This window comes from Hyposmocoma kahamanoa, unplaced genomic scaffold (assembly GCF_003589595.1).
Source record: "Hyposmocoma kahamanoa isolate Upper Pololo Valley unplaced genomic scaffold, ASM358959v1 100169, whole genome shotgun sequence".
In the NCBI taxonomy this organism is placed as follows: Eukaryota; Metazoa; Arthropoda; class Insecta; order Lepidoptera; family Cosmopterigidae; genus Hyposmocoma; species Hyposmocoma kahamanoa.
Genome location: NW_020653255.1, coordinates 3,236 through 28,055, shown reverse-complemented (window position 1 = coordinate 28,055; position 24,820 = coordinate 3,236). Strand labels below are relative to the sequence as shown.

At 40.5% G+C, this 24,820-nt stretch overlaps 1 protein-coding gene across 5 annotated transcripts in view; it reads right to left on the bottom strand.

Moving 5' to 3' along the window:
• LOC113229545 (protein C21orf2 homolog) overlaps positions 1-23,813 on the bottom strand; it is a 32,337-nt gene extending 8,524 nt beyond the window's left edge. For 4 of the 5 annotated variants that reach the window (XM_026463180.1, XM_026463190.1, XM_026463198.1 and 1 more), the window contains exons 1-2: positions 23,601-23,813; positions 3,300-3,365 (exon numbers count right to left, since the gene is read on the bottom strand). In XM_026463180.1, the coding sequence (XP_026318965.1) occupies positions 3,300-3,365; positions 23,601-23,680 (146 nt within the window). In that variant the 5' untranslated portion in view covers positions 23,681-23,813. Of the gene's footprint in view, positions 1-3,299; positions 3,366-4,354; positions 4,377-23,600 lie in introns of those variants that run through there. The other variant, XM_026463207.1, reaches the window with a different exon arrangement.
• Positions 23,814-24,820: the final 1,007 nt, after the last annotated feature.

The window sequence follows — 24,820 nt, the reverse complement described above, 5'->3', positions numbered from 1 at the left end:
AGTGCTGGTAGTGGAGTATAATGTGTGAGCTCTAGTGCTTCAGTTGGCAAAACACTTCGATAGGTACGTGAATCTTCTCGAGTTTCGTTGCCAAATTAATATGCAAAAAATGCATAAATCTTAATTTTTTTTCATCAAACAAAACTTGTTTTGTCATATCATCATGAGTGTAACGTCACACACTGCTCTCCATGAACTGCTTTATACTGACAACAAATTAAGTTTACGGGGCTAAAGGGATGCGTCCACTAACTACCACACCAATGCAAGTAGATCTCACGACGCATAAGTCATGCCAACACTGCTTTGCCATTACTGTACTTTCGGAAATATTTTAATATTTTTGCAAATTTTTCCAAAAGTTCAGTGGTAAAACGTTATTAAATTATTTTATTTCAATTGTAAGCATCGTAATCTCCATTTGGCTATCTGACGTAACTCTACAATCTAAAAATAATTTAAAAAAAAAACATCTTACTCATGTTTCCGCTTAAACGTCACATATTTTTGTGTACAGATTAGATTGTAGGTTACAGGACATTTGGTTTGCAATCCCGCTGGCTGGTAAGCCCGTGGTAATTCCTGATTATTTTCTGCACTGTTCAAACAAACAGCAGCAATGGTTCAACGAAAGTGTGCGTGGATTTCTTTGTAGTAAATGCCGCGTCACACAGCCGGCAATTGGCCACCACCGCGAGCGAACACAAGGTCACTGGATGTTTTGGTGCACATCGAAGAAGATAGCGTCTACGCGTAGTGGCGTTAACTTGTGAATGCCTTGTGCACCAGAGGAGTGCTCTGGGGGCGCGGCGCCGCCAGTGGAGCGTCGCTTTCTACGACATTTTAAGGTGGTTCCAATAACTGGGAAACATGAAAGTATAATTGAATGTAATTGCCGTGCAATCAACATGTTCACACAACCGTGCGCTTCCGCGCGTGCCCGAACGACGCGACGGACACCGAGTCGAGTATGCAAATCACGCGCAAGCGTGGAACGTGTTACAAGAGCGTGCGCTGCGCTGTTTATGCGTGCGCGCGTTGTTATCAAGTTACTGTCGTAACATTTATCATTATCGTTGGTAGAGTTATACGAAGTTCGTATGCAGATTGGGCACGGCACCGCAAGCTTTCACGAAGGTTCTAGTCAAAGTCCACCAGTCCACCACACTGATTCGATCCTGGTCAGATATGTCTAAAACTAGAAATCAGCATTGTGAGATCTCCCATCTCGGGACTGAGACGGGTGAACATGATGAAACTTCAATATTTGATTACGACACTGTAGCTAACTTTTAGGGTTGTCCAACATGCTTTTGGTCGGTTTATCTTGTAATTTTTAAGATGTAAACATACTACAGTTCGGCATTAGAAAGTTTAATATATCCAAGAGTTCTTAGATTTGTCGCGATTGTTACACATTCTTTACAGTCAGCCATTACCATTGGACACTACTGCCGTGGCCATTGGACCTGTAATGTCCAATGGCGGCGGCTGACTGGGACCTGTACCGAGCCGGAGACGTTGGTATTTAACAAAAATTAAATATAAGCGATTGAAAACGGAAAACATAGTTTCATTTGAAATATTCAGGACCGTTTTAAGTTGAATTGTGGCCTCTCGTGGGACACCCGGGCGACCAATCGATGAGCCGCGCCGGGTCGCGACCTCACACACCCTGTTAACAGAATATACGCCGCACTATACAGCGGGTATACGTTGGAATTATCATTTCTCGCACGTGGGCCCTCCACGAGCGCTCGTCCCAGACAGATTTTAATACTTTTGCCTGTAAAACTTTTAGCAATGAGCGTTTGTTTTCCGGGCAAAGGCAAGTGCCATCAGTAAATAATTTGACATATACCTTTTTATTTATTTATTATTATTATATATCTCTTGCGAATAGCTTATCGCCTCCGTTACGTATTGTTTATTTTATTTTTTTTATTTTATTTTATTGGTACAGTTACAGACATCAGATACAGCATAATATAAAAATATTCTAGAATAGCACTGTAACACTGATACCCAATTACAACTATACACAGCATTCGGTAAACAAAAAAGATAATGTTACGAAGAGCGAAAATATACTTACATAGGTACATATTATATTTAACTAATAAAATATTAAACTATGTCTAACGGATCTTACAATAAAGACAAATATATAGAATAATAAGATAACAATAAAAAAAAAACTAAAACAAAAGTTAATGAAAACTAATAATTATAGTGACATATGAGTAAGTAATTTTGATTTGAAAGTTACAATATGACAATTAAATATATCGTGTTCAGCACATATTTCATTATAGCAACGACACATTCTTATAATAGGATTATTTTTTGCAACATTATTAGTAGTGAGTGGCAGTGCAAAAAGCTGTGGTATACGCATATATTTACAAGGAACTTTAATATTAATTTGTTATTAGTTTATATGTCATCTGCCATACAATATGCATATTTGTCATCTGTAACGACAGAACACGAAGACTAATGAACGTAAATAATGCATACGTTATTGCCACCATTGAAGAGATAAGAATCAATATTTGCTAAAGACGTATATTTAAAGAAAGTATTTTAGACAGGTACAGTTAAAAAAAAGAAATATTATTTATTTCAGTAACCTCATCATCAATCCATAGCAATATTACTAGTAAATTAGAGATTAAAGATGTGGCTTGATGGATTTATTCCGGAACCATGAAAGTAATATTTAAAAAATGTATCTTGAGTGCAACACAAGCGAAATGCCAAAAGGTCACTGAACTCATGGCACCGAACAACTTTCCCAATAAATCCATAACCGATTGCAAAAAGATTGTTCAGCCGTCCATTCTAATACACACACATACATCGTCTCACCATCACATTTCTTTTTCAACAAATTTATTTAGTGATGATGAAGACAAAGGTCTTTACGAGAGTGGATCAAATCGAATCGTGCACTTTCATAACCTAGGGACAGATAATCTTTGGGGCTATACTTATGAGCCACACGGTGTAAGCTTTAAATTCTAATATACCATAAATAATTAAGCATAAATTATTTAAAAAGAGCTGTGGTAGCCCATTGGAAGTGCGGTTCTAACAACAATAAACACGTCTACTATTTGATGTCGTTTTTAAACACCGAGCGGGCACTGCAGTTCTAAATGAATGTGCCGCGAGATTGCGCGAATTTGTGTGTCCGTGCCACACGACACAAGCCGCGCTGCTACGTTTTACAATAGTCTCATTATACTATGGTATTGGTTTATCAATGCGATGCGATATTGGTAGTGTTGTATTACCTGAGCGCGAGCACCTCCACGTTGGGCATCCGCCGCAGAAGACTCACGTCCACGATCTCCGCGCCCCTGAAACAGCACACCAATCTAAATCAAACATAAAGCAGTGATAGCCTTGTGGGGGCTGGTGTCCTATGTGGCAGGGCCTGGCTCGGGTGTCTTTTCGAATCACTTGAGTAAACGTTGTAGAATAATATTTGTTTTAAGTTAATATAATACTTGAATAACCACGTCCTTACATACATACAAATCGCGTTGCATACACGTATGTATTCCAGATGTTGGTAAATAAAGCGCAATAGTTCCCAAGTACGTCTCGTCGCACAAGGTCGTATTGTACATGATGATGTAGACATAACCTGTATCGACACAGGAGCTGCGCGGTAATCGATTAATAGACGATGCGCGTGCGCCACCGACGAGCTCATTGATGGCAGACACGCGACGTGGGACATGATACTGTAGTCTATTTATTACTGTTGTTTTGTCACAAATATGACAGACAGGTTTATAAAAGTGCAACGGGTATTTTTATGCCAAATGGGGGAATGGAAGACTTTTTCTAGCAACACCAGACTAGGCCGACTAGATTAATTAGGAATTATTACGTTCGGTCTGAACATTGTAATGTAATATTTAAACATTTCTCAGTCGGGAAATATCGTATTTTACATTTAGGTACTCGGCTCTGAACCTTCAACTTTGCCCAGTGCGCTCTTAGCGGCACTTACTACGAAGTAATTAGCTTCTTATAACAATCTCTTTTCTTTTTTAACAGTCTAGATTGAAAAGAAAAAAACTTCAAAATGTCCAGGCTTGGAATAATCCATAATCATATTAGCTTTTTTTTTTATACTTGTGTCCACAAAATGGGTACTCGCACCGGCCACAGCACACAATCTTACTAAATAAAAATAGCGTGGAGTCCGACTGTTGTAATGAGGCCCACGGTCGCGTCGCGTGGGTCCGCGCCCGGCCTGTTAGGTTATTTATGCAGTTCAACAGAGTTTCTTGAGTCTAGTTCTAGTCTGTTAACACAATCATCGTCGATTATTTACCTGTGTCAATATCGTGGGCATCATGCGATCATAATTAGTTATTTATTATTTGTTTATAATTTGTTTTCCTTGTCTTGTATTAGATTAAATTATATTGAAATAGATTTATCTTTATCTTAACTTTATAATCTACACGTGTAGGTAGCACAGACCCGCGGTCAACGCATTTCATTGATTAAGCGCGACAAGAGTGGTGATTGCCGCCGGCCACCGCGAGACCGCGCGGCCGCGCCTCACTGCGCCCAAGGCGGACGGCCATTCGCCCGGCGCCGACCTCACGTTCTATACGACACTGTCAGTGGTAATCGCATACAATAATGGCGACAGAAACAGGTCCGGGTACAGTGTAAACTGTAACAGTTTCCGGGCAAAGTCGACACAGAGCCACGACTCATTCCACTTTTCTTTACATTCTCCTGTATTATTCGGCACCAATTCCATTTTTATAAAATCTGTTAAAAATGTAAGAAACTGGTCTTAATTTAGTATTTTACCAAACTTTTCACCCGAAGGTTTCTTATCTAAAACATTACCTCCTTTTGGATTCGCCATAGTTTAATGATAGATTCTTAAGTTCTATTCAATGTTTAGAAATCGGTCGGTCGGCTTCAAATTTCACGTAACAAATATGATGGTTGGACAATCCACGTTAATTCTTAGCAGCAACTGGTTTTACAACTTTCTCAAATGCTTTGGCTCTCTTTAGCGTGCAATTTACAAATTTGACGGACCAAAACATTTCCACTGCCCTACTAGTACCTACACTGGCACTGGCGTCTATCGCAACTTTAGGGGATGGAAAATAGTCTAAGGTCGCAATCTTAGAGAACAGAAAAAAAGGAAGCAACCGTCAAATGTTACGTCTGTCTATGGAAACTGGGCAGACAACTAACTAGTATGGAATGTGTGTGTGTGGATACTGTTTTTATGCCTGTTGGGGTAATAATCCAGTTCGCGTCGTTACAACCTTCGGTGGAGGCTGGCAACTAGTTCCTCCAAATAATATGCTTAACCATCCGAAGAGGAAACGTTGCCGGCCTACTGCGCACGAGGTCCCAAAGCCAGGCCCTCGAACAAATGCAAGAGTTAAACATTTTCTCTATATTTTCTATATCACTATCGTCGTTATCATCCACCAATTATACGCGCCACTACTGCGCTCGGATCTCCAGTAAAAAGAGGGTTTTGGTCTCCAACATAATGAATTAGTATAAATATTACCAGCGGAATGTGTTAAATAATAGAAACCTAACCTTACCTAAACTAGGGGAAGTATCAGCTCTATAAGATTAATTGTGCTTCCGAGCCTAATGGGTAATATTGGTTTCGATAGCCCGCTGCGCTCGTCGTCGCATCTACATTTGACACCGGGATTAGTTTTATAATACATTATACAAATTATATGTTATTATATGTTTGTATAAAATGGAACATTATACCACCGGTACAATTATTAGATTGAAAGTTGTTATTTTCAAGTATGTGGAATGTCACGATGTTTGACCAGCATGATATTAGATTATTTTTTTGTAAAATAACTGCACAAGTTTGTTATAATTATTAATACAAAGATGGAACTCTTCAAAAAAATCTTTAGATCCGGCTGGATTCGAACCAACGTCTTCCAGCAAACCGTGCCAGACGCTATAACAAACTTATTGGATATCAAGGTGGTCAATTCGCGTGTGCAGGGGGTTGCAGTGTAGTATCTGAAGAGCGGTGGTGACGTCACCAGACATCGTTCAGTCTGAAGCGAGGAGAGACGGCCGCCGATCGATCGGTACACTATTTTTGACGGTTGAATTATTCATGCGACAACTACGCGTACCTATGGCTCACCATTTAAAAACTACCATTTCGCTTGGTAATAAGTACCCGGACTTATGCATGTCCAGGCAGTGCTGGTCTACTTGGGAGATACTAGTAGTAGAGCTCCTTGTGAAAGAGTTCGTCCAGAGAGGTCAAATTACAGGCACACGAGACTCGTTAGCTTACGTCTCAGTGTGGCAGGCGCAGTGTCAGACCTCAGACCTGCGCTTGAAAGCACCGAGTGGCCCTGCAACTGTTACGGGCAGGCGTGTCGCTGAACACCAGTCGCACGACATGTTCGTCCCGTCACTCGGCGTCATAAAGACCACTAACTTTCCACGCGGGATGCGAGTTCGATTCCAAACTAACCGATGTATCTTCAGTGTCAAAAATGACGCGCGTAAAAATATTACATTTTGCGCCCCAGTAATGGCGATTGCAGAGTTTTACCTAATCACTATCTATTGATTTACATTTTTTTTTCAGCCTTTCATTTTACTATTCTGTATACCTAGGCTATTCAAATCAATTTTATTAATAGTATTGAGCACCGAGACTTGCCGACTAACAGTGCCCTCACCATTCGTGGCATGACAGGCGTTCTTGGTACAAAGCGACCCAGACCCTATCGTATACAACAAAAGGATCCAAATGGAACGGCCGCTCTCGAGTGGTACGCAAGCAATTTGATAAAACGGCGAATTAATTCATGAGGCTTTTATGTTTGGCAGTGTAGCCAAAACAGCGGTGGCTATAATTATAGGCATCACAATATCGCGTCATTTTACCCTTTAGTAGGATCGTGATGGTCCATCCATAATGTTTACATTTGATTGGTTCATTGCAATAGCATCCCAAAAGATCTCTCAATGCGATACCTATAACAAAATATAATACGGTAAGTCTCAGGTAAAAACAAACTGAACAACGGGGGTCTCGGTCCGGTTCGAAGGACGATGTGTTTGCGTGTATTGGTGACGTCACGGGGTGACACACCCTACCATTGAAGGGAGCAGCGAGGGAGCGCCCGAGCCAGAGCACGCCCGGGAAAGTGGCCAGGCGGTGCCGCTCACCTCGCCGACAATTATTTCCTGCTACGCCTGAAAGGGCCCGGCTTACGCATGGTTTGCTCACACAACAGGCACGACAAGCACGGATATCGGACAGGTCGAACTAATCTAACCTAATCGATAACTGATAGTCACCGTTGGACTTTGGGTTCATTGACTCATTACATCGGTTACAACTTCCCCGTGCCCTGCAGCTCTTGTTGTTTGCGATGCAACACGCATGCGCGAGCTATGGAAGTCGAAACCACAAATTAGCATCATGTCATTGCGGACGAGGCTCACACCGGGTACAGTAGGCGACAAGTACTTTTCACGGCTCAACAGAGCGAGGTACTACGATAGATAAAAGTTATTTGTAATACGTTTGTATAACACATTTCCTTTCAATCGGAATTGACTAATCAGAAATTAAAATTCAATCAGTGTAGGTTCGTGACGTCATAGACAAACCGACAAACAGCCGGGACGCTTTCTACACACGTCGCTGCTTTTTGTTAGTAAACATTCATATGCGATGGACGTGTCTGTGATACTACAGGAATAATATCATTCGTTTGCATTGTAACAATGCATATGTGCGTGTCCCACCGCTGGGCATCGGTCCTTTGGCAAAGAGCGTATTGTCACAGCCGTAAACACCTATATTTATTATTTTGTCTTTTTTAAATTCAATTACCGAAAAGTATTTGGTTTCTTAAATGACTTATTCGTTTGATGTTTTCTGCTAAAGGTGTTTGTTTGCAGCCACGACGACCAGTTCAAGCGTGGTCGGACACGGAGCTAATCCAAGGAGAGAGTTTAGGCTTCGACCCTACGTCTACCGTAAGCCACAAGAATAGATGCATTTTTCATAAATCACTTTAGTTTTATGCAGCTCTATTATATTCAACAGTAAAATTATAAACATGACAAATAATGACGCAGACACTTTACTCATTTTAGTTTTTCAATACCTAGGTACATTAAAACATTCTCCTGGAAAGTTGTGAACTTGGCCTTACGTCGGACGGATCGGTACATAATGGAGTTGGGGACTTCGCTTGTTTTTCAAGGATTAGACGATCTAACGTTTGGTAGAGATTGCTGGTAGTACGTAACTTAGATATTAAAGTCATATTTTCGAAATTTTTTATTCGAACAATCCTGTGGCGGCATGAAACTCTCAAAACAACAAACAAAAACGAAAAGGTCACATTAACAACAAACAAAAAAAAGCAAAAAGGTAAAGACGAGCATAAACGAGAATGTAATCAGTAAAAAGATAAAAGGGTCATTCATTGATTTTGAAGATTTTGAATGTACTAGCAATTTCCGAATTTTTGATTGTGTCTAGCGCCACGTAAAAGGTACGAGTGTAATAAGAAGATGCAACTGCATGCGAGCAAGTCCCGAACGTCTTTCTCTTTGCTATTCTTATCGTTGGTGGCATAAAGTTCAACTAGAGGTGTAATGCTGAACACTTATTATACAATGAAATAGTATTAAAATGTGTAAAACAGCACGACTTTAAGTAGGGCAAGCAGACCGACCGCGTCGCTGTGCCGCCTGCCGGTGCAATGCCGGTTGGGGCAATGCCAATGCAGAGTCACACGAAGACGAGCGCTCGCTGCGTCACTGCGAGGGACTTCAATCTCGTTCATTTTGTAAACCTTATCGCTCGCAGGTGTGGGTGATATACGATAAGCGTTGAACTGATGGGCGCGGGCCTAGGGGTTCGGCAACTACCATGCTTTGTAAGTATTTGAAATTTGTTTCTTTGGCATTTTAGAGCAAAACACTATACAATATACCGGCAGCGTATTATCGGTCGCACTTGTTAACTGTTCGTGTCGATAATGTGGTCGCGTCGAGGTGAATGATGGCGTCTAATACGAGGTACACGGAGGAGAGCTAACGACCGAGATGAAGCCATCCGTCGCAGCAGGTACGCTTACTGTCCGGTGGCGCATTGCGAAATTGCGTGGCGTTTGTGCGTGTTACAATGCAGCTTTGCTGCGATCGCCATGCGCCAATTCAAAAGTGACTGACGATTATGGCAAATCCTACTTTTCAGAGCGGACCCATCTACCTTCGTAATGGTATTAGACAGTCCTACGGACAGTTACGTGTCACGCTAAAGTGGTGGTGTGAAATATGTAGCGTTTAGTGTTTCTACACTCGTTTTAGCAATAAAACAAAAACTTAACACATAATTTAGATAAGCAGCTATCTTTCGCCTTGAGCTCCGCAATCAAACGACCGACCGTCCCGCCGTGACCGCTGCGGGACGATAGCCACTCATAAACAACAACAGCACTGACGGACAACCCGACAGTAGAGATTGTGCAATGCCTATCACGGTAGGTTGGACCCGTATGCATGCGGGACCGGTGGAAAGAGGGCTTGGCGGATCCCCCCTATGGAGCTCGTACCATAGGGGCAATCCGTCCTGTCCTCGTAGAGTGGGTGAGCCGGTCTCACGGGTCACTGTCGTACCACCACGTGCAGGTGCTGACCGGGCACGGCTGCTTCGGTCACTACCTGCACAAGGTGGCGAGGAGGGAACCGTCCCCGTCGTGTCACGAGTGCGCCGTTGCGGATGACACTGCGCAGCACACCCTAGAGGTGCGCAGCCGGTGGGATGAGCAGCGCCGTACTCTGACTGGGACAATAAGGCAGGACCTCTCGCTACCGGGCGTGGTGGCCTCCTTTTGCGGAGAGGTTATGTCGCAAAAGTAGGCTGCGGAGCGGGTGCGCGTCCGCCGCGTCCTCGCGCACCCGCTCCGCAGGCTACTTTTGCGACATAATTTCGGCGCAGACGTACGGGGAGAAGGCGAAGGCAGTTCCCAGAGGCCGGCGGGCTCTGGACAGGGACTCCGGAGCCTACATTGTACGGCCTCACTCAGCTGGGGAGCGGGTCGGAGGACAACCGACTCGCCCCTCCGTTGGCGCGGGAGCCCTGGCGCAAGCTATCATCGTGAATGTGCACCGACCCCACGGCACCGATTCAACCGGCGGAAGGTAAACCCGGGGGGGTTTTAGTGGGGTAGGCCCTCCAGTCTGGAGGGAGAGTCCCCACATAAACCCTGAGTCTCCCTGGAGTATTTATAGAGATTTACCCCGTAAAAAAAGGCTGCACCCGTATTCTCACTACCGACTTGAAAAAGGAGGTTCTCAATTCGACAGTTTTTTTTTGTGTGTACGTTACGCGACAACTTCGGCATTTGTAAACCGATTTTGATGATTCTTTGTTTGTTGGAAAGAGGGTACCTCAACATTGGTTTCATTTCAATTTGAAGGGCAACATTCCACCACTAAGGGTGGCAGGCAAACAAAGGGGTTGAATCAGGTTTCACACATTTTCCGGCAAAACCGATTACAATTAAACTTTTTGAGGTCGGTTTTTTTCTAAAAAAGTGACATCTCATCAGTCAACCGTGACCATGGGACCTGTAAAGGGCCCGAAACGTCGATTTGTTTGAAAAAACAAACATACGCGATTTAAATCCGGAAAAATAGTTTCATTTCCTGTGTGTAACAATCGCGAAAACCTAAGAACTCGAAAAGTGACAACTGTTAAGTTTATCAGCACATCACATGTCGTCGAATCCTTCGCACTGTTTCATACACTGAGGCTTATACTTGGACTTGAACTAACACCTTCCCGCGTGCTGGACCGGACAACCGCTAACAATATTAAGTGTGATATCCGCACGGCGGCCTCCGTTCCTCCGAGCACGATGTGACAATCGAGGCAATGTCCAGTGTCAGCGAAGTACAACGGCCGTCGAGCCCCGCCCGGTCACTCGCCTTTGCCTCTTCTACTCTATCACTGTCAGCTTTCTCTAACGGCACGTGTGCACGCGGTATCAAAAAGCAAAAGCAAAAGGTCATGCTAAATTTGAAATTAAATTAAATTTCAAACGTAAATTCCGACAAACTCAGAGGTGCACGTCCAGATTCGAACCCGCGGCTCTTTGCTTGAGAGGCGGCCAAACGGTATTGATTCTTAAATTGTGCCAAACAATTGCTCCGCACAACGAGTATCAAAAAAAACAAACATTCCGAAGTACCATAGGTACCAGGTACTCAGGTCCACCCAGTTCTGGACAGTGCCAATTTAAAAAAGCACATTTATTAAACTAGCGCTACCGGGAATCAAACCGGAAACCTCATCTCACACCCGGATCCACTACGCCGCTGCTGTGTTAGTGAGGTCGTCAAAGGACGAAACTCACTTTTTATGGTTAAAGAATATTTATTTATCTTAAGAATACTCATTCACGTACAGAGAAATTTAAGGTACATCAAATCAATAGTAAATACAAGCGCACTAAATCTATATAACCATCACCAGTCACTGCATATTAACAAAAATAATGTAGGTCATTGACCTTATGTCAAAAACACACAATACTAAAATTTAAATCATACGACTTGAGATGAATTTATATACAATTAGTTCCGAAGAAAGTTGCACGATGCGGCCGGGCGGCGGCGGCGGCGGCGGCGGCGGCGGCGGCGACGGCAGTCACACGTCACACAATTATTTAGTCACATGATTTATTTGTTTTTTGACGCATTTAATGTATGTATTTTTAATTTTTATTTTTACTTTTTTAATTTATTTTCTACTCATTCATATTTAATTTTTTTTTGCAACTGATGTTTACTGTTGGTTATATTTAAGCATTTACAACGTAAAACAGTTTAACTTTTAATAATTTAACCTATAAATATTTAATTTTGGACATTATATTTTTATTCGCTACACACTGATGGTTTTCAAAGATTGAATGACATACGCATTATTTTGAATGCAGCCACTGACTTATAAATACAGCCATCGATTTTGCATTCTTAAGGTTATTTGGCAGTTTATTGCACAGTTTAACACCTTCGTATTCTTTTTCTTCGTTTCCTTCGCACCGATCCTGTATACATACATTATAATATTACACACCGGTCTTCAAAAAAGAATCATTTCCAACAGATGGAATTCGTCACGATGATTTCCTGTGATAAAGTTGTCACAGGGGCACGGGCGCGAACGCGGCGAATCGAACTCGGATGCACTCAGTGGACGGCGAGCGTTCTTTCAACTAGATTACTGCTCTATGAGATCCACGTTGAGTTTATTGAACGAAAATTTTATAACAAGAAAGGAGGAAGACGTGAGTTACGTAGTAGACGAAGCAGGCCATCGATCAAGGCTTGTCACTTCAGGGACGAGGCGCCATCCAAGATTCCAAACTTGGTGTTGCGCATTACGCAATTACTACGCAACTGGCCCTTCATGGCCAAGTGGTATGACTTGCTCTTATATGATATTGCCACCAAGTTTACAATGTACCCAACATGTGACGTAACAAAGGTTATTTGTATTTACGACCTTCACGTCAGAGGAATTTTAGATTTTACTAAACTCTTACTCCCTAAAAGGTGCCGGAGCAAACAGATTTCAAGAAGATATATCTACATATAGACATGCAAGATCAACGTAACGCAGTTTTATAAGAATAAGCCGTTGAATAATATTTTAACACATAAATAAACGAAACTCGTTTAACTTCACTGTTTTACGACATGAAGTATTTACTATAATACAATAGTGAGGAGGGAAAGGGGGAGTAACAAAAACGGTAAGTGCATTACCCGCTATTACCGCGATGGATACCGTCAAGCGCCATTGTCGTGACTCCGGTAATGAGGGACGCGAATTGGGCCAGGTCAGTTACCTTTGATCAAAACAGAGACAACCAACGACGTTGATCTTGGGGCCGATTGCCTCAGTTCAAGTATTCATTCGTACATACGGTTTTGTTTAAGCGGGATCGCCGAAATGACGACAGTCGATGACGTCGAAAACCATAATATTCACGCAAGGGAGACGTCTGGTTTTTGCGAACAGCAGCTGGAGCAAGAGCTCGCTGATTGCGACTATAACCTATGCTTTTATTATTCATTTCCAGCAGATTGCCAAAGCGTGTTTTCATTTAAACATACATAATATATTGTTTCAAGACCTTTAGATCATACTTATCTTTCCAGGACTAAATATTATTTCACTTCCTCGTTAGTGCTAGCGACAACACGCAAATAATATAAACGAGCCATCTCCGTGATCGACAGACCCGACAGCTTTCCGCTTGAGGCGTTCTTGATGACGCGTTCACCAGCTCATTCACAAACCACGAATACATATTATAAAGGTAGAACATTTGTGTTACCCACAAATCTTCCAACAGATCCTACATTGCTTTCAAGTAAACTCTACTTTCAACGGTGCTACAGCACAATTCAGATTTTTATTAAAACAATGTCGCATAAGGAAAAATAACACTTCATTTATTTTCAAGGGTGATCTCGTAATTATTGAGCTTGTAAATTCACTCCCGGCGGCGCAGCCAAGCCACGCCCTTGATCTTGGCGACAACGTCATGGGAAACATTCCAATGCAACAACTGATAGGTAGATGCAGAAACTACGCCATTGTTTGCGAAACGTTCTCCGAACGAACCATGGCAAAACAATAACTTTCACGTAACCGAACGGATCAAAAGTGGCGACCGCGGTGGCGGTGGCGGTGGCCCGACATTTTGTAATATTAGTAGTACCAATATTGGAAACGGTGTGATAGGTCTTTCACACCTCGACCTGTTACAGAACTTTAACGCTGAACAAGTTACCTAGAATTGGACCCGGAAATGATGGCACCAAGCGGACTGCACGACAAAGTGTGCACCGAATGTCAGTAGAGCATGGCTAGTCCAAGAGTTACTTTCAAAAGGAAATTACCCATGCACAAAATGTCGGGATACTAATCCGTCTAGAAAGAAGAAAGAGAAGACGTATCAAATCTTAAGTCAAAACGTATCAAATCATTTGCTGTTTCATAAAAACAACAATTAAATATTAATCTTCATTACAAAAACCCAACTGTACAACCGCAAAGTTTCGCAAGTACGTTTCGTACATTTTCAACCACTTAACAATAATTTCTAACATAATCTCGGTACAGAGTACTAAAAAAACCGACCTCAGAATCAGAATCATTTATTGTTTGAACTGGAAAAGAGATGCTACATGTAGTTTGAGTCCAACAGTTCATACCCATGTTGGGTGTACAATGTTTTATAATTACAATTAGTCATTAAGCTGGATCAATCAAAATATAATAGAATTAAAAATGTCAACAAGCTAAACACAGACTTCAAAAATTTTAATGTATCACATAACTGCCAACAACTTAAACATATAAGTCAAAATTAAATAATTAAATACATTATATAGCTATCAATGTCAACAACTTAAACACAAATTTTAAAATAAAGTTTATCTGATTTACAACAAAACAATGTTCAATATATTTAATTTAATCATTAATGTATTCATTTATTCACCGACATCCTCGCAATAGCGACCGAGTAAAAGAAGTATGTAGTCAGTGAAGATGAAAAGAAGAAAAGTACTTAGTCAATTATTACAATTTGTCGCTTAAATAGTCAGATATTGTGTAGTACGCCTTCATAATTAATAGCTCCTTAAGTTTAAAATTAAAATCTTAAGTTTTTACCGTGTGCCTTAATTGTTCTGGTGGTGTAGTTGGTTAAATATTTTTACTGCCCTAACTAGTGTGCTCGATGAGTGAAGTTTGAGTCGAAATGTAGGTACAGTGCATTTTTATTTCGTCGAACATATCTTGGATTATTATCTATCCGCTTAATAAAAAAATCCTTTTTGTTTCCTGACAAACTTACAAATTTCCTAGATGTAAATACAGGTAGAGTGAGTATCCTATGCTTTTTGAAGTGAGGTTTGCAAGAATCTGTGTTTTTAATATTGGCTAAGATCCTTATGAGTTTTTTCTGTAGGATAAACAGACTGGGAGTGTCGGTCCTGTTTCCCCACATCATAACACCGTAACTAAGCCAGGCATATGCGTAAGTCGAATTGGACTTTGTCATACGCTTTCGACAAGTCCAATAATATTCCAACTGGGTATTGCCTATTATCTATTATGTTAACTACATGTTGCATGTATTTATAAATTGCCAAGAAGTTGATCGATTCTTGCGAAAGCCATTTTGGCTTTCATCAAAGATTTTATATTTTACGCAAAAATTATGTACTCGGTTACACATAGCTTTCTCGATTATTTTCGAAGCAGTAGGCAAGAGGGCTATCGGCCAATAATTGTTCGGGTTACATTTTTCCTGCTTTCTGTATATGGGTTTAATTAGCGATTTTTTTTAATAGTTCTGGGAAAATTCCTTTAAAAATTCCGTAAAAGATTGGTTTATGAGGATTGTTAATGGCCAAGTAAATTTTAGTGCACATTGTTTTATTAAAACCTCAAAAGTACATAGAATTACGTCTATTTGCTAAGTTTTATTGAATTATCCCCTAGTACGCCACTATACAAGACGGAGGTAGATAGGCGATAATAAAAATCGGTTCTCACTACTCAAAGTATATTGAGAGAAAAACGCCTTGAATTGGAGAATAGCAAAAGCAACCATTAAAATAATTGCTCCTTATGCAAAATTTAGGCGCTATTTATAAAAATGAATCTTCATGCGTGAACAGCCACCCCTAGAGATGGATGATTTTCTTCAAAATGAAATGGGATCACTATGGAAGTACCCTCTCTCCTACAAAAAAATAATCATGAAAATCGGTTCACAAATATCGGAGTTATCGCGTAACATACATACAAAAAACACTAAGAGAAAAAAAACTAAAAAATTGAGAGCCTCCTCCTTTTTTGAAGTCGGTTAAAAATATTAAGTATAAATGCAAGTAGGTCAGGGCTGGAGCGACGCTTTGTAGTCGAGAGAACAATGTCGGTGTTTGACCGCTCTGCAAAAAACATCGTTATAAGAGCTTCATACCAACATGTCCTAATCTTAAAATGTGTGACATTCTTGTATAAAGCACAAGTGCTGAGCACGGAACTTCTCTGTGGAGACTCCTTTGACAGTAAAGGAAAATAAAATGAAGAGAATTGAAGATAGAAATTCTTCGAAGACAAGTGGCATTAGGTAACCCTCAACTCAACCACCAAGGCTGACACAGAATAGGCGAGACATATATGGCTTGATGTAGCACAGGAACAAAGACAAAGATTCAATCACAAGACGTAACGTTATGTCAAGAAGTGAACAGTGGGTGTGTAATTATGTATAATAACATATATGCAATCGCGTGTAAACAATGACAATAAGATAATGCTCACTAAAAACTCAAGTCAAGTAATATGGCAAAACGTAAACAATGAAATTTCGACAACGACTAAATCACAAAATGTACAAATAATGCATAATGGAAACCTTGTACCGACTGATAAAATTCCAAATTGTTTCAATGATTACTTCCTTACAATTACTTCAAAATTAGATTTACATAGTGATTGTCAGAAATCTCTGTCATTCATTAAAAAGTGTGTAGGTGAGTGGGATGTTCCCCAATTCAACCTTCCAACTGTTACTTGTGACCTATTGGAAAGGGTGGTGAAGGGAATGTTGCAAGCATCAAAATCACTGGACATATGCCAGTAATCAGGGACATACCTTTAACCCTTATAAACGAAATGTTTACCGACGGTATACATCCTAACACTTAAAAAAATATCCGTGTATGTCCGGTGTTCAAGGGGAAAGGGAATAAGACCCAGGTTGAAAACCACAGGCCTATCACAATAGTCCAAACATATCGAAAATGATAGAATCCATTATATCCACAAGCATTATGGAACATTTACAAACAAACGACTTATTATCCGACAGACAATTTGCTTATAGGAAAGGTAAGTCCACCACAGCTGCCACGCAGAGTGTTTTTTTTGTGACCTCACAAGGGCGTTCGATGTAATTGGGAATGAATTACTAAGACAAAAATTAGCTATGTATAGTGTCACCGGAATTGCCCAAGATTTATTAAAATCTTTCTTAACAAACAGAAGGCAAACAGTTCAGGTCTGTACGAACGGCAAAAGAACCAACTCCGCCGCTGGTGATGTCACCATCGGCATCCCTCAAGGATCGGCCTTGGGTAATACGTTGTTCCTGATGTTATATATATTATCGGAGGGCTTGGTAGTTCTGTTTGCAGATGACACTACTGTTATAGTGTGTGCTAAAAGCTTTACAGAATTGGACGAAAAAGTAACACACACGTGCAGTCAGGTTTGTGAATGGTTTTCTGCAAATGGACTTATTCCAAACACGTCCAAGTCGAACCTAGTGTTGTTCTTAGGAAGAAATCCCGTATCATGCCCAATAGCCACCTCTGCGGTTCCACTTTGCAACACATGCAAGTTCTTGAGCTTCACTATAGACTCTGCTATAGACTATAGACTGAAGCTGGAAAGCCCGTATACAGTCTTTGTGCGAGAAACTTGGATGTGCTACGTTTGAGCTGCGGAAACTGCGTCCCCTTGTGTCCACTGCGGTGTTGAGGCAAACGTACTTTGCATATTTCCACTCATTGATGTCCTATGGTATTACAATGTGGGGCAATTCAACTGAATCCAAAAGGGTATTCGTTCTCCAGAAACGTGCACTACGTACCATAGTAGGCATAAGGGATAATCAGTCCTCTAGAAGCCTTTTTCGAAAGCACCACGTGATGACGGCGTATTCACAGTACATTCACGATGTAATTTTGTTTTTGTGCCTAAAAACATACATATTTCCGAGCGATGCGCAGGCGGGCGGAGGCCGACTATTACGCAACATAGGAACACTGAAACCCGTCGCTCATCGAACCGAACTCGCAACGAGAAATCCGCGAGTAATCGGGCCTCGATTTTACGAACACCGAGCCACAACTCTAAAAAGTGTTTACAAATGACGAAGTGTTTTGTTCCCGACTGAAAGACCTTTTATAGGATAATGAATTCTACAGTGTAGAGGAATTTCTTTTAAAGAAATAGTAATTATATTTTTAATTTTGGACGTTTGTATTTTGCAAATATTTACATTTTTATTTGTATTTTAGTAGTTCGTATTTTTCTTTATTTCTCCTTTAATTATTTTATTTTATATTAACAATAAAATTATTATTTACATTAATGACGATCGTGTTATCCCCTGACATTATATTTGGAATTGTGATATTATTAAATTGATAATATGAAATAAATGATTCTATTCCATTCTATTCTATTCTTCATGCACAAATATATTATAATACCTAACTCTGTATGACAACACGCATAAATAACAATAAGACAATGGTCGTGAGCGAGTGAGCAAGATATCAAGGTAGGGTCCGTCCTGTCGGATAACGAACCCATAACATAATTTCATACGCCATAAATATGGCGGTACATTGCATGTGATCGTATTAATAAAAGTATACTATCTCATCGTGATCAACAAAAATTTTCAGCATGGGGGTGCTGCTGTCCATTTCTGCTGCGGCACAATTCTGTATCAACCCATCCATATTTTTTTAAAACAGGTTAAAAAGGTTCGAACCCGTTTAAATATAAAATATGAACCTGTGTTCAGCCAAAGGCAGCACCCACCTTACCCATTTCCGCCGCCAAGCTGTAATGTTAGCTCGGTTTAGAAGGGTAAGGGTGCTGGTGAAATTACAGGCACATAGGACTTGTCAACTTACGTCTCAGAGTGACAGAGTGACGGGTGCAGTGGCAGTGTCCCTCAGATCTTTGCGATTTAAAGCTCTGAGTAGCGCTGCAACTGCTATGGACAGGCGTGTATCTTTTATCATCGGGCGCACGACTCGTTCGTCCCGTCATTTGTATTATAAAAAAGCAATCGGTCGTCCAAGAGTCGAATGGCTCACCACACCGGCCCCACGTTTTGACTCGTGCAGGCAGCGTAATAAAATCAAATGATATGTGGGGTATCTACTTAGTTTGAATTAATGAAGAATAAATATGTAAATGAATATAGTATAAAATGTAAATAATACCGAGAGTCTGTTTTGTTTTTTTTTTCACTTCTGTACGGTTTTCTAAAAAGGCGATAACATGTTATTTAAAATGGTTATACAACCGTGCCGGTTGAAAATTTTCCAGTCAGATTATTGTCCTATTAGGTATATTGTATAAGCAAAAGAGATATAAGAACTGGTTTAAAGTTCAGTTCATAATAAATAATTAACATAATAAAAAAATCTGATTAAAAATTCTTTATAACCTAGAAAAACAATACTCATAATATGTGTTAACACTATTGTTCACATTGATCATATCATTAGTGACGCAGCTGATCCTGTGAAGAAAGAGCAAGTAGAACCCAAACAATACACAGACAAAGGTTCTACTTTGTTAGTAGAGCCTTTGTCAATGTATACTTAAATCGAAAGAATTTTCAAAATTAATTTACTATTGGTGTTGCAAAAGGAAGAGATCCGTTAATAGCGTGCAAAACAAGAGGTTTGTTCTGTTCGGCAGTGGGCGAGTGTGCCATGGGACAAATACCAATTCGAATAACTTGTCGCCCACGTGAACACCGTGGTCGCCGTATAAGGCCGCGGCGGCTTACGCTGTGGCCTTCGACGTATATGGCATTGGAGCAACAACCACGCGCGCGCCGCGATTCCAACGCACAGATTGAGATAGTGCTTTGCTTTGCGTTCTTAAGGGAGTTTTAAAAATCCATGTTTATTGTGGTATACCAGACTCTGTTGGCAACAGCAACGCTCGACAGCCGACGCAGGATCGGAGTAGTGCACTGACTCTAAAAATACTCATTGATATGGTCGTCCCGTTGTGAACTGAGCCATCGAACCATAAATCACAGCGACAATGCGGGCAACACGTGCAGCTTGTTGTCGATGGTCAGTTTCGTATTTATAACGGACCAAGTGGCGACAGCGGGCGATTTTAGCAAAATACTCTGTTAACAAAACTATGGTCAAGCAGAAGTTTGTCCGAGGCAAAGGCTCATGCCGAAAGGCGCGTGGGCGGTTAATCCGAGTAAGCCCTGATATAATCGTAGGATTAATTATTACAACACCAACTCCGGAAAAAACACTAATTTCTTGACCTATCACCTGACGAAAGATTGGTTTCAAACATCAACAGCCCTAGCCTCGCCATTTGAGGGTTCGAAAGTGACTTGTCAGCTTTTATAAGCTTTGTAATACAGACATATAAAGCTACATGTTCTGACTCATATGATATGCATCCGTATCGGCGTGTAGTTATCCATGCGTGTAAAAGCAGAATAGTGAGTTTACTGCAACAGTTTCGTAGAAAGGATAGAAAAGATGAATACTAGCATCTTCCTTCGTAATTTGCTTGGTTCGTAGTCTAACCTGGTTACATCATCGCTGTCGAATTGGTGAGTGCATACACTCATTATCATCACATTACACACGCGCTTTTAAACAACAGTGACGCGGTGCGCGGGAGTGCAGAGAATGTACGGAACTTTTACTTTCGCATAGTTTTACACTACGAAGTGATAGTCGCTGTTCGCATTTCAGATATACACACATCAAAAAAAGTTTGCGATCACTTCGAAAAACTGAAATCTTTTTTGTTACTGTAGATTATATTATGATTTTTTCTTCTTTTTAGATTCTTTATTTAAAAATAAATTAGAACATAAAACAATGACCCCGTTCAATTGTTTTTTCATATAAAAAGGCTTTCAGTCCTAGCTTACGCTCATTCAGAAATCTGATTTAGTCAATTATAAGCGATTCAAGATATTTTTCGCGGAAAGTTGTGATTGAAAAAATGCCAAGAGGATTATCAGAGGTTTTACGAGCTAGAATAGTAACTTTTAGGGAAGAAGGATACACCACGAGAGTAATAGCACGCACTTGCTATATCCCAATCCTGTGTCGTGGCTACGTTGCAGAGGTATCACGGAATGGGGAATTTAGCTGACCGACCCCGCAGCGGTCGCCCAACTGTTTTGACAGCTGCCCAAAAGCGCTATATTAGATTGCTGGCAGCCCGTGATCCAACAATCAACGCCACTAAAATAAAAGCAGAAGTCAGGGCCGCCTCTGGGCTTGACGTTAGCACGCAGACCGTTTGCAATTGCTTGCACCAGGCTGGATTACGAGCACGGAGGTCTTGGCGAGCTCCGCTCAATTCCCGGCAACGTCAACAACGAAGATTGCAGTGGGCTAGACTTCGGCAAAATGAAGAAGTTGAGGACGAAAACATTTGGCAAAACTGTCTCTTCGTTGACGAATCCCGAATCAGCACTCATCCAGATAACCGACGTGTCCGTGTCTGGAGAAGACCAGGCGACCGTGAAAGACAAAGAACTGCCACTGGAACAGTTCAGCAAGGCGGAAAATCGGTGTCCTTTTGGGGTGGCATTATGATTGGAGCTAGAACGCCTTTGATCCCGTATCGGGGCTTCATGACAGCAGACATGTACAAAGCAGTTGCTATTGATGATATCGTCAGACCATTCCGAGTAAACCATGGGCACCAATTTTTACTGGTCGATGATAATGCGCCCGCACATCGAGCTCAACGAGTCAATGCTGCTCTTCAAGAATACGATATCACACGATTAGACTGGCCTGCCGGCTCGCCCGACTTAAACCCAATAGAGCACGCGTGGGATGCTCTTAAACGAGCAGTATGGAACTGTGAGCCACGTCCCCAGACAGTTCCAGAGCTCAGGGAAGCCGCTATTGAAGAATGGGATAGGTTACCCCAGGAAATGCTGGATAACTTGATCCTCAGCATGCCCAGGAGGATCTTCGCATGTATTCGAGCCAGGGGAGGAGTTATTTTATATTGAATTCACACCTTTTAATAATAAATTGTTGTTTAAGTTTAATTAAACAGGTCTTTTTCTTTCTATGAAATTTCTATCACTATTACATTATGATTAATGGCTCAATTTTTTAAAATAAATAATAAAAAATAGTTTTATATTTTAATTTCAAACAGGGTATTCCTATTTAAAGAAAGCATACAACATAGATTTTATCTTGATAAAGTTAAAGTTAAAGAATTATAGGAGCTTATGCTATTGATCGCAAACTTTTTTTGATGTGTGTATGTCAAATATTTTCGTTATGTCACAAAGAGTGCTCAAATAAAAAAGTGTTACTGGAAGTCTTTCAATCTTATCCTATTGAAGGTAAAATGTGACAAAACGCATTATTGCATCGGTGTCTCGTCTGGACACTTTAATCGAGTCAGTGGAATATTTAGCTTAGCATTCAAGTTAACATTCACTAGGTAATTGAAAATAAACAATAAGTAGATAAAGCGATGGTGTAAAATTTAAACAATACCCATACATAGCTCGAGTGTGGCGCAAGCAATGTCACTCACCATTTAGTAAACAGTGGAAATCCGCTGCTCGTGGAAGGCCACTAAGCTTACAATTTAACACAAAATAAGATTTGCACTGCAATGCTCTTGCGTCGACAATCTCTCCAAATTAACAACACTCTTTTCCTTGCACCTACCTACCTGTCTGTGCCACACCAGAAGGATGGTCAATTTAAATTCAATCATTTGTTTTTGCAATACCATATCAAGTTATACATCCCAATGCTGAGCATGGGTCTCTTATAAGAAGATTGAAGTCATATGTCATATTGACACAATGCAGCCTAGAGGTTGTGACTCTAATATGAATCCATGGCTACACTTCTCTCGCCTTTAGAAGAGAGTTAAGTGCAATAATTAGATGCAAATTAAAAATCTTGATTTTTTGCGTCATTTTTGTGTGCTGTGTATGACGCCATTTAACATGACTGTGTGATCTAGTGTATTACTGTGGCCAGAGTAACAAAATCTAATTAAGATTCTAAAATTCTCTAAAATTGTACACCCTCTATTCAAACAGCTTGAGAGAATACTTGAAACGTGATTTGTCAAGTTGATGTCATAAAATGACCAATTACATAGTTTCTATAAGAAATAAATATGTGCTTGTGCTAAGAACAATGGAAAGTTGTAAGGAAACAAGCACTTTCTCAGTAAACTTCAGCACAATGAGAACTACCGGTGACCCCTACCAAGGTGCATAGCAGAACTGATTACTTTAGCCATTTTTTACCCACTCTATTACTCTTGGGCAGTGAACCGGGAACTTTATTCTCTGTTGAAAGTTTTAGCTTGGTTTGACTCACGTTTTTAATATTCTAAATGAGAAAAAATTGTAATATAGTAAAATTTTTTGTCGAATTGGTCTTTGTTGTTAATTATTAAAAGAAGGTAAAGTCTGCGCTCGGCGCGCTGACATCGTGAACAGCTGGTTAACTGCTCATTAGGGGATAATTTTCGTAATTAACTGCATTCGTTTTAGTTTCACATATTAGAGCACGTTGTTTCGAAACAACGTTTATTGAAAGTGAGTTAAGGTGTTTTGGAGCCTTTTAAACATTTTATAAAGTGGGTTGAGGGTAGTGGACGTACTTACCAGCAATTAAGCTTCTTTATTGCGGATAAATCCGACAGTTTCGTGCGAGCAATCACCATTTCCTCCGTAAGTCGCGCCATAGTCACTGCACTGCACTGTTCACATAACAAGCACCGAGTTGAGTTCTATGAAGGCGCGGGTCGACGGCTCATCGCAGCGTACGAAGACGTAGCGCCGATAGCCGACACTCAACAAAAACTGGAAAAACGACGGGACCCTTCCCTTACTCACGTCACTGATTGATAGACAAATGTCACTATCAGTTTTTTATTAATTATTTTGGCTTGGATATAAGTACTTTGAGCTATGTCTTCGTTTAATTATGTTTCTGTAAATATCACTGCCACATGGCTGTCATATGCCACAAAGATAGGCAATTTGAGGCGGCGCGGCTATAATCTAAGCGGCGCGGCGTGATTGGATTGACTCGGCATTCCTTAGAACGGGCCGATACGGGTATTTTAGTTCGAGATTCGTATAATTTCGCGTTTTAATCTTCGATTAAGGCACAATAGCACTATCCTATTCCACTTTAAACTAGATTTCACAAAATAATTGAACGTTAAAATAAAAACGACACTTTTCCCTCCAAAAGGCCCGGAGTGAGGGATTCGCCCTCACTCAGTTATATTTTATTGTCGTTCAGAATATTTTTTGCTTAAAAATAATAACTTGGCTTTCCCAAAAAAATTGTATTTACACCCTATATCTTAAATATAAAACCGATCTCCGCAGTCTTTGTATAATAATAATAATAGTAGATCTGTTCAATATGTCTCTTAGATTTCAAACTTTCAATGATATATATTTGCTTAAGGCTTCGTCTAATTGTGGTTGACAATTATAATAGTTTATTGGCTATTGAATAATATACATAAGCTCACGCCCTAGTCCCACAAGAGGGGTAGGCCACGGAACGACACGTCACTCTATAATAATATTTCTTATTTTGAGAAATAATACATCATTTCATTTCAATATAGAATCAACTCGTGTAAAAACGATTTTAATCATCCAACATTTCGTTCAGAAATTCTATGACAGCATATACGTAGTATCTCTTATTAGTTTGAGGGCTAATTCGGTGACGTTAGCAACGTAAGACTGAGTTTTATTTGTTTTCTTTAATATTTAGTGAATTTTGCCGAAAACATGGATCCAACGGATATTCTGGATGATAAGGATAGTGGCCCGGAGGTGCAGATCAACTTTCCCACCTC